Source organism: Oncorhynchus mykiss, chromosome 10 (genome assembly GCF_013265735.2).
Source record: "Oncorhynchus mykiss isolate Arlee chromosome 10, USDA_OmykA_1.1, whole genome shotgun sequence".
Classification (NCBI taxonomy): Eukaryota; Metazoa; Chordata; class Actinopteri; order Salmoniformes; family Salmonidae; genus Oncorhynchus; species Oncorhynchus mykiss.
In genome coordinates this window covers 17,171,241-17,180,958 of record NC_048574.1, presented here as the reverse complement: position 1 = coordinate 17,180,958, position 9,718 = coordinate 17,171,241, and the positions used below count along the sequence as shown (strand labels likewise).

At 42.8% G+C, this 9,718-nt stretch overlaps 1 protein-coding gene across 1 annotated transcript; it reads right to left on the bottom strand.

Moving 5' to 3' along the window:
- Positions 1 to 4,087: 4,087 nt before the first annotated feature.
- On the bottom strand, positions 4,088 to 7,150 carry smtlb (somatolactin beta). Its single transcript, XM_021619826.2, has 5 exons — positions 7,096 to 7,150; positions 6,592 to 6,770; positions 5,763 to 5,876; positions 5,399 to 5,578; positions 4,088 to 5,210 (listed from the first exon to the last, which is right to left on the bottom strand). Exons 1-5 carry the CDS (start codon positions 7,109 to 7,111, stop codon positions 5,010 to 5,012), a joined length of 690 nt encoding a protein of 229 aa, XP_021475501.2. The 5' UTR covers positions 7,112 to 7,150; the 3' UTR covers positions 4,088 to 5,009.
- Between the last annotated feature and the right edge of the window lie 2,568 nt (positions 7,151 to 9,718).

Sequence of the window (9,718 nt, the reverse complement as noted above, 5' to 3'; positions counted from 1 at the left end):
GCATGGCCAGGTGGACTGAGGACAGCAAGGAGTCATCATGTCAGGTAGTCCTGAGGCATGGCTCTTAGGGCTCAGGTCCTCCGAGAGAGAGAAAGAAAGAGAGAATTAGAGAGAGCATATGTGGGGTGGCCAGTCCTCTTCTGGCTGTGCCGGGTGGAGATTATAACAGAACATGGCCAAGATGTTCAAATGTTCATAAATGACCAACATGGTCCAATAATAATAAGGCTGAACAGTTGAAACTGGAGCAGCAGCATGGCCAGGTGGACTGAGGACAGCAAGGAGTCATCATGTCAGGTAGTCCTGAGGCATGGTCTTAGGGCTCAGGTCCTCCGAGAGAGAGAAAGAAAGAGAGAAAGAGAGAATTAGAGAGAGCACACTTAAATTCACACAGGACACTGAATAGGACAGGAGAAGTACTCCAGATATAACAAACTGACCCTAGCCCCCCGACACATAAACTACTACAGCATAAATACTGGAGGCTGAGACAGGAGGGGTCAGGAGACACTGTGGCCCCATCTGAGGACACCCCCGGACAGGGCCAAACAAGAAGGATATAACCCCACCCACTTTGCCAAAGCACAGCCCCCACACCACTAGAGGGATATCTTCAACCACCAACTTACCATCCTGAGACAAGGCTGAGCATAGCCCACAAAGATCTCCGCCACGGCACAACCCAAGGGGGGGGGGGGGGGGGGGGGCGCCAACCCAGACTGGATGATCACATCAGTGACTCAACCCACTCAGGTGACGCACCCCTCCCAGGGACGGTATGAGAGAGCCCCGGTAAGCCAGTGACTCAGGCCCTGTAATAGGGTTAGAGGCAGAGAATCCCAGTGGAAAGAGGGGAACCGGCCAGGCAGAGACAGCAAGGGCAGTTCGTTGCTCCAAAGCCTTTCCGTTCACCTTCCCACTCCTGGGCCAGACTACACTCAATCATATGACCCACTGAAGAGATCAGTCTTCAGTAAAGACTTAAAGGTTGAGACCGAGTTTACGTCTCTGACATGTGTAGGCAGACTGTTCCATAAAAATGGAGCTCTATAGGAGAAAGCCCTGCCTCCAGCTGTTTGCTTAGAAATTCTAGGGACAATTAGGAGGCCTGCGTCTTGTGACCATAGCGTACGTGTAGGTATGTACGATCTCTTTCAATAATGACAGGAATGGAGGAGGTCTTTATCCTAGTGAGATTGCTAAGGCGAACACCGCCATGTTTAGTTTTGCCCAACCTAGGTCGAGGCACAGACACGGTCTCAATGGGGATAGCTGAGCTGACTACACTGACTGTATTAGTGGCAGACTCCACTATTTTTATTTTTTTAGTTTACCTTTATTTAACCATGCAAGTCAGTTAAGAACAAATTCTTATTTTCAATGACGGCCTTGGAACACTATGCGGGCAGGCTGGCTAACAGCCTGCTGCCTGACCTGCACCCTATTTCATTGTGGGGCTAGAGGAGTTAGAGCCCTGTCTATGTTGGTAGATAAGATGAGAGCACCCCTCCAGCTAGGATGGAGTCCGTCACTCCTCAGCAGGTCAGGCCTGGTCCTGTTTGTGGGTGAGTCCCAGAAAGAGGGCCAATTATCTACAAATTCTATCTTCTGGGAGGGGCAGAAAATAGTTTTCAACCAGCGATTGAGTTGTGAGACTATCGCTGGAGAGCTCATCACTGTAGAGCTCATCACTCCCCCTAACTGGGAGGAGGCCAGAGACAATTACTCGATGCCGACACATCTTTCTAGCGGATTTACACGCTGAAGCTATGTTGCGCTTGGTGATCTCTGACTGTTTCATCCTAACATCGTTGGTGCCGACGTGGATAACAATATCTCTATACTCTCTACACTCGCCAGTTTTAGCTTTAGCCAGCACCATCTTCAGATTAGCTTTAACGTCGGTAGCCCTGCCCCCTGGTAAACAGTGTATGATCGCTGAATGATTCGTTTTAAGTCTAATACTGTGGGTAATGGAGTCGCCAATGACTAGAGTTTTCAATTTGTCAGAGCTAATGGTGGGAAGCTTCGGCGTCTCAGACCCCGTAACGGGAGGAGTAGAGACCAGAGAAGGCTCGGCCTCTGACTCCGACTCGTTGCTTAATGGGGAATCCACCGATGATGAAATCTCTATTGCATTCCACACTGCCCTTTCACACCTGGACTAAAGGAACACCTATGTAAGAATGCTATTCATTGACTACAGCTCAGCGTTCAACACCATAGTGCCCTCAAAGCTCATCACTAAGCTAAGAACCCTGGGACTAAACACCTCCCTCTGCAACTAGATCCTGGACTTCCTGATAGGCCAGGCACGACTCCAACACCGTCATTAAGTTTGCTGATGATACAACAGTGATGCCTGATCACTGACAATGTTGAGACAGCCTATAGGGAGGAGGTCAGAAACCTGACCGTGTGGTGCAATGACAAATATTTGACATGGGTCCCTAGATCCTCAAAAAATTATACTGCTGCACCATTGAGAGCATCCTGACCGGTTGCATCACTGCCAGATATTTCAAATGCTCGGCCTCCGACCATTAGGCACTACAGAGGGTAGTGTGTTCGTCCCATTACATTACCAGGGTCAAGCCTCCTGCCATCCAGGACCTCTATATCAGGCGGTGTCAGAGGAAGGCTCTAAAAATTGTCAAAGACTCCAGTTGGTTTAGCCACGGAAAAAGTCAGCAACCTTCCCACTAGTCATGATTGGCTGAGATAATGAGTGGGCTGGACATGCCGAGAGATGACTCTGGATTGGTCTGCCATGTAGCAAGGTTCTGTCTATAACATGAGCTGGTTGACTCGCTAGCTAACGTCACATGTATGATCTGTGTAGTAATATTATTTGCAGCTCAGAGCCATTTCCATTGCTAGCTATAGCCTAATGTTAGCTAGCTAACATTGATCTGGTTGGTTAGCTACCTGCAGATTCATGCAGGGCAGTAACATTATGAGTTGGGATTATGGTTCATTGTTTAGCTATCTAGCTAGACTCCACTATGCAAGTAACCATTTCAAAAGAATGTTCATGATGTCACTGCGATAACTGTCAATAAACGTAGCTGGTTAATTCACTCTGGCTATCTACTCCAATTTAAGAGCACAGAATAACTGACAAATTTACGAATGCTCAACACCTGTTGAATATGGCCGTGTTATTAAATGTTGGCAAAAAAGCGTAATCAAATTGTTGCAAACAGCACAGTTGCAGTCACCAACACTCTGGATAACATAAAAACAGCCTGACCAGCTCTTCTAGGGCAAGTAAAATGGTCAGAGTGAGCTATTCTCTCATTTGTGCTTGGAAGTAGCTAGCAATCTAGCCAATGTTAACCAGTTAGCTTGGGTGCTTGACTGCTCCTATTAGGTCAGAATGCTCGAATCAACCCTACTCCTTGGCCAGAGCGTCCAGTGTGCGCTCTGAACACTCCGAGAGTGAAACACTCAAACGAATAATCTGACAACGCTCTGAGCTTACAAATGCCCAGAAAACACTCTGGCACTCCAAATAAAATTTACGAACACACCCGTAGTATAAACCAGTCTTTTGTCTTGAAATCTTTGGTTGTTTAGTACATGGCCTCACATGTGAATTCTTAAAGAGGTGGTGGGGCTAAAGCTTAAGAGGGTGTGAATGATGCTGAATGGGTGTTGACAAAGAAGAGCTCTCCAGTATATGTACCAAAACATTTAATGGCCATTTTCTCAAAAGTGATTTTACAAATGTATCAACTTTCAAAGCAGAATTACTTTCCCATTGTTCCTCAACTGTAGTGTATGATATGCCATTTTCTTGCTCTGAGTCTCTACTTTTATCCAATGTAAGAAACATAATTTCAAATTTTGCTACGTAAGACGGAATCTAGCCGGTCGGTCACAAATGGGAAAGTTTGTGACTGCTGGTATAGCCTATTACTGGCTACTTCAGAAGCGTAAGGGCAGAATCTGCGAAGGCCAGCAGCAGTGGGAGGAGGGTAGGAAACTTTTGTTTTATTATTCTGGCTAGGCTATCTTGATCTTTGGCTCCCTCTTGAGTCATTTGTGTGTCTTAATTTAATCAAACAGCATCAGACAAGTTAAGGACACATAGTTGATTTTATTTAAACACATAGGGTGTGTCTATATACGGAAAAATACACTTTTTAAAATTTAGACCCATCAATTGGTCCAAAGAAAAGACAACTCTTGGTGGACTAATATTTTTGTTATTGTTGGGGACAGCCCTAGTAGAAATGCAGGAAATAAGCTTTTGATGCCCCCGCCCCAAAAAATCTGAGGGAATACCCCCTGATAATTTATGTCCCCCCCACTTCTAAATCCAAAATTGTGCCCCTGTCTAATATTATTATATTCTAACATGAGGAGGATTGCGATGAGTCATACCTCCCCCTCTGTACAAAGATGTCAGTCTGCTGTTCTTATATTTGCTGTTCTAATCTCTTCTCTCTTGCCTTCTTAAAAAGGCAACACGAGCTCCCATTCCTGGTGCTTTTTTTACTTAAACATGGAAACATATTGTAGACATATCTTCTGCAGCTCCTATGCTGAATGCTATGTCAACATATTGTGTATAAAATACTAAATGCTATGTTAGCATAGATTGTATAAGCACATGTTAGAATTGCTAAAAGTAAAACTTTGAAATAGACATGTATTCACATAACGTTTCATTTTACGCCTACCTAAATATATAGCTACCATTACAGGTATTCAAGCAAGCTTGATAGAGCATTAAGAACATACATGGCATATTTAACTTTAGCATGTTGATAGGTACTACAGAAAGCAGCTGAAGTTGTTGGAGGAAGAGAGGAATAATGCCTGTGTTCATTTCAGATAGTCGGTTGAAAGGACAGATTGTATCTACTGGAGGTTCCCCCTTAGTACAGATCTAGGATCTCCTCCCCCAATCCTAACCTCTGCCATTAGTGGGGAAATTCAAAACTGACCCGAGGTCAGCATCTAGGAGCAACTTCACGCTACTCCATACTGGAGGGACTCTGCTATAAAAGAGAGCAGCCCAGGCCACCTTTCCGCCGGCACTTGAGCAGCTTGAGGAAGGTCTCCATCTTGTGAGTATCTTTTTTGAAGCAGGCCAGTAAGGTATAGTCCCTGAGCACCGAATCTAGCATGTCAAAATGCACAGGGTAGTCTGCCAGGTTCTTGTTGTTCTGCTCCAGCATCACAGCACCCTCACCCAGCATCTGCAAGAAAAGATAAGGAATGTTCATTAGCTTTAAAACAAATCAAAACAGCTATATTTGGAGAGAGAGAAAATACTGTACTATACTGCTGTATTTTTCAAAAATACTTCCAAAAGTGGTTGATATCTCATGAAAGCAGTGTATTGTATGCACATCTGTTTGCAACAGTGATATGACCTATGACTCGCCTTTTGGATGAGGATGGTCACTCCTTGCGCCAGGTTCATCAGCTTCTCTGATATCCACTTGGTTTTGTTAATCAGTGTCATGGGGGCGTTGTCATAGCGATCCAACGAAGTCTGCAGCTTGACCAGGGGATCAATCCAGAACTTGATTAGGAACAGAATGGAGTGCAAAAGCCACTTGTCCTGAAACAAGAGAGGACCAAATAGAGAAACAATGGCATTAAGCTCTTTCAGTCAACACAAAAACCCATCATACGCAGAGGATATTATGAGCAATAGGCATTGAACAATTGTATTTTGAAGTGAAACCAACATCTAGCAATATAAACACAGCCTTTGCCTCTCTGTCAGTTCCATGCCTGCTTACAGAGTTTTCTTGGACCTCACTTCTGGAAGCGGGGATGGATAAGGTGCTGGTGGTGCATGTGTTCCCTGTTTGAGTCAATGGAATTTGAACTTGGAAGGGAATAAACATCTCCTCCTACACGGAGCCAGAGAGGGAGAAATGGAACAAAGTAAGAAGAAAACACTAACAGAGACTGGCGCATAGCAAGATCCTTCCAGCATAAGCCATCTGTTGACAAGAAACACATTTGAGTTCTGATCGGTTTTCATCTAGGGAGTTCACAAACCTCACTTCCCTACCCCACAAACCATACTGAGCTTTCCAAATAGGACGTTTTAAAGGATATTTTAACAGCAACAACCTATGTTAGTCTTTTTTTTTAGAAGTGCACACACTTCATATCATTCTACACCGGATAAAACAGTTTTTCATGTTCTCACTGGGATCTTGAAAGAAATGCAGTTGGATTCAGGCATTAGTAATAGTAATAGGTTTATGCATCTAGCACTTCTCAGAAAATACTACAGTTATGAACATTCAAGTTTGAATAAAGTTATGAAGACATTTGGCATTTGACATTAGTGATACAATCGATCAAAATCAAGAGAAGGTTTGAATGAAAGAAGACAGACCATGACAGATGTGAAATTACTTGATCATCTGTTTACAATACATTTGAAATGTATTTAGAAACGAAAAATGCACTCCAAACCAGCTTTTCATGTGTTTTTGAAAGCAAAGGTAGAATACATTTTTTACGTGTTACAATTAAATTTGTGCTACAATAAAAAACATTATTATTGTATTTCCAACCCATGTTTAACATACATTTATGGTAGGGTGTACTCACAAACAAGGTGAGAGAGTTCTCTGAGACCAGGTAGATGAGCTCAGCATGTTGGATGGCCCGGTCCAGGAGTTTCTCCAGGGAGATGGTGCAGTGAGTGCTACCAGGATCCTGACACTCTGCCATAGACCCCGTAGGGCCTTGGAAGGGCCAGAGTAGTAGCAACACACAGCCATGCAGAGCTGGGGAGCACACGGCAGACAAAAGGTACACAAACACAGGTCATGGTTAGCATACAGGATGTTCTCTTTTTTTAACAAATGTTTTCTCCTTCTCAAGGACTACAAGGTGACACTTCTATAAACTCTCCAGCGGTGTCTGTGTTTTGATGTTGTGGCTAGGGTTAACAGACAACAACACTTTAAAGCGCAGGCGAGTCATATTTTTGGGATAATTTAGCAGAGAGTCATTCAAAGTACTTCAGGAGGATGTGCAATCACATTTGTGTGATCCGGAGGTCACTTTGGGTTTGTTGTCATTTCTGTAGCATTTAAGAGGGTAGACTACCTTTGTTGTTGTTCATTTTGCTGGTTTTGAGGTGAAACCTACACTCTGGATAACCTACCTTGTTTTGACTGAATGTTTCAATGGTCTTCTTATACTATTCAGGTGTTATGAATGGCCATGAGGGGTTGTGTGGTTCCAACGTAAGAGGGGCCGAGTTGATCTTTAAAGACCATTTTCCTTTCTTGTTTTTATGCATCGTATTCTCCTGGAAGGAAAGAGAACCATGAATACAAATTTTCCTGAGCAGGAATAAATAAATGAGGAAGAAAGATTATTGCTTTAATGTATGGTGTGTGGATGGAAAAAACACTTTGAATGGAATAAACATGAACCAGTTCTCCACCATGAGTTAAAATACTATACTTTATTAGTCCACGAGAGATAGAAATGTGTCTTCTGATTTTATCCAATCCCCCACCCTAATACACACACACACACACACACACACACACACACACACACACACACACACACACACACACACACAGGCCATCAGAGGGACAAGGGTGGTTCACAGGTGACGCTAAGCTGTCCCCAGCTAGCACATTTGGTACCTTGGAAGTTGTGGGAAAGTACATCTTTGGTTTTCGATTGGTTCTGGGAACAGAAATTAAAAATGTGTCTGTTCTGGAAATGTTTATTTTAAGTTGTAGGGAGGTTCTAAGAACGTTTTACTTTGGTTCCTTGAAAGTTTTACTGGGAGGTTTTCTTAACGCTCTGAGAATGTAAACTATAGGTTATTTTGAGGTTTTTTAATAACTTCTTTAACTTTCACTGAATGTTTTTTTGGGGGTATTTTCTTTCTTCTGTTGCAAAAGCAGCAGCTACAGTGGTTCCTCCTTTAAATGTTGTGTCAGACTACGGCACACCATGCGTGCTGCCGCAGCATTCTGTGGCACATCATTTAATTGTCAGCCATTTTTTCTGTTACTGCAAGTTAGTGCTAGTTTGACCACCAGAGGGCATCTTTGAGAAGCATTTGATAGTCTTCCATATTGGCATTACCAGAGATGGGGAGGTCACGCGGGAGACAGGGTTCAATTCCTCGACAGGGAGGAATGAGTAGGTTGTCCTTGTAAATAAGAATTTGTTCTTAACTGATTCCATATGTGTTATTTCATAGTTGTGATGTCTTCACTACTATTCTACAATGTAGAAAATAATAAAAATGTCCAGACTTTTGACTGGTACTTGCTTAATTCATTTGATTAATATTATGGTGTTCCTATTCCATGAAAAACAAAAAACCCTCTGGGTTTCTCTTAGTATGGAACAGAAAATATGGCACTGTACAACGTGACCCTCATAATTTGAGAGATTGTCAATTTGTCAGTTTGTAAATTCAGACCGTTTCGCTCCCATGTTGTAGGGTTGATTTGAGCGTTCTGGCCCTACAATGGCAGTCAAGCACCCAAGCTAACGTTGGCTAGCTTGATAGCTACTTCCAGACACAAATGAGACCACTCTGACCATTTTATTCGCCCTAGCAGAGCTGGTTAGGCAGTTGTTGTGTTAACCAGAGTGTTGGTGACTGTAACTGTGCTGCTGGAAACAATTTAGTTTTTTTTGCCGATGTTTACTGACACCGGCCATGTTCAATGGGTGTTGAGCGCTCGTAAATTAATTATTCTGCGCTCTGGTACTCAGATGAGAGTGCTCTGAAATCGGTGTAGATAGCCAGAGCAAATTTACGAAAGCACCGGAATGTCCATTGAGAATGCACAACGACAATACCATTTAGCTAAGCTAAGAATGACAGGAATAATCAAGTCAATAAACGTTGGGTAGTTAGATTGCCTATAGTTAATATACTGTCAAGTTTGATGTATAACTACTAACGTTAGGTAGATAACTAACATACCGGTACATACTGCTGTAATGATATGCTATGTGGTTCGTAAGGACAGCGTAGCTAACAAATTGTCAGCCAACATAACGTGTAAGGTAACTTATTTGAAAAGTCAATACTTTATTACATTGAGTAGCAAGCTACCGCGAGGACGCGCTCTATTGACTCTGCTGCTTGAGCATGCTTTTGGTGCAGTCGATAGCGCGCTGGACTTCAGGCAAGAACGTTGAGGGATCGAAACCTGCTTGTTTCATTTGAAGTCGTGCACAATTATCAGTTTATTATTTGGTTTATATTGCACAGTCATTGTCAGTTAGAGACAAAGTAGTGCATCGGGACCCAAATGCATAATCAGTGCTCTAACTCCCCCTTGGTTGTTAGGGCAAATCTGGTCTGCGATAGGAGGTGGGGTTTTCACACCTAGCTCGGCTATTAGACTATTCTTTTGTAAAGGTTGACTAGTCTATTGTTTAGCTATTAGCCCCCCCCCCCCCCCCCCCAACTTGCAACAAACAGATGTATTTTTGTCGAGAGCAAAACTTTTTTTATTTTCAATCAAATATCATTTTTCTGAAAGCAAAAACGAGGCTTCAAAGTAAAAAAAAAAAACATTTGTGCAATTAAATATTTTGTAATAAAGCGCAAAACTTTATGCATTTTGTTCCCAAAATGAGAACAAAGAACAAAAAAAGTATTTGAAAACAAAACTTCATTTCATTTCGCTATCAACCACCCTCCATTTTTGCCATTTTTTGAGTGTCAGTTTGGCTACAA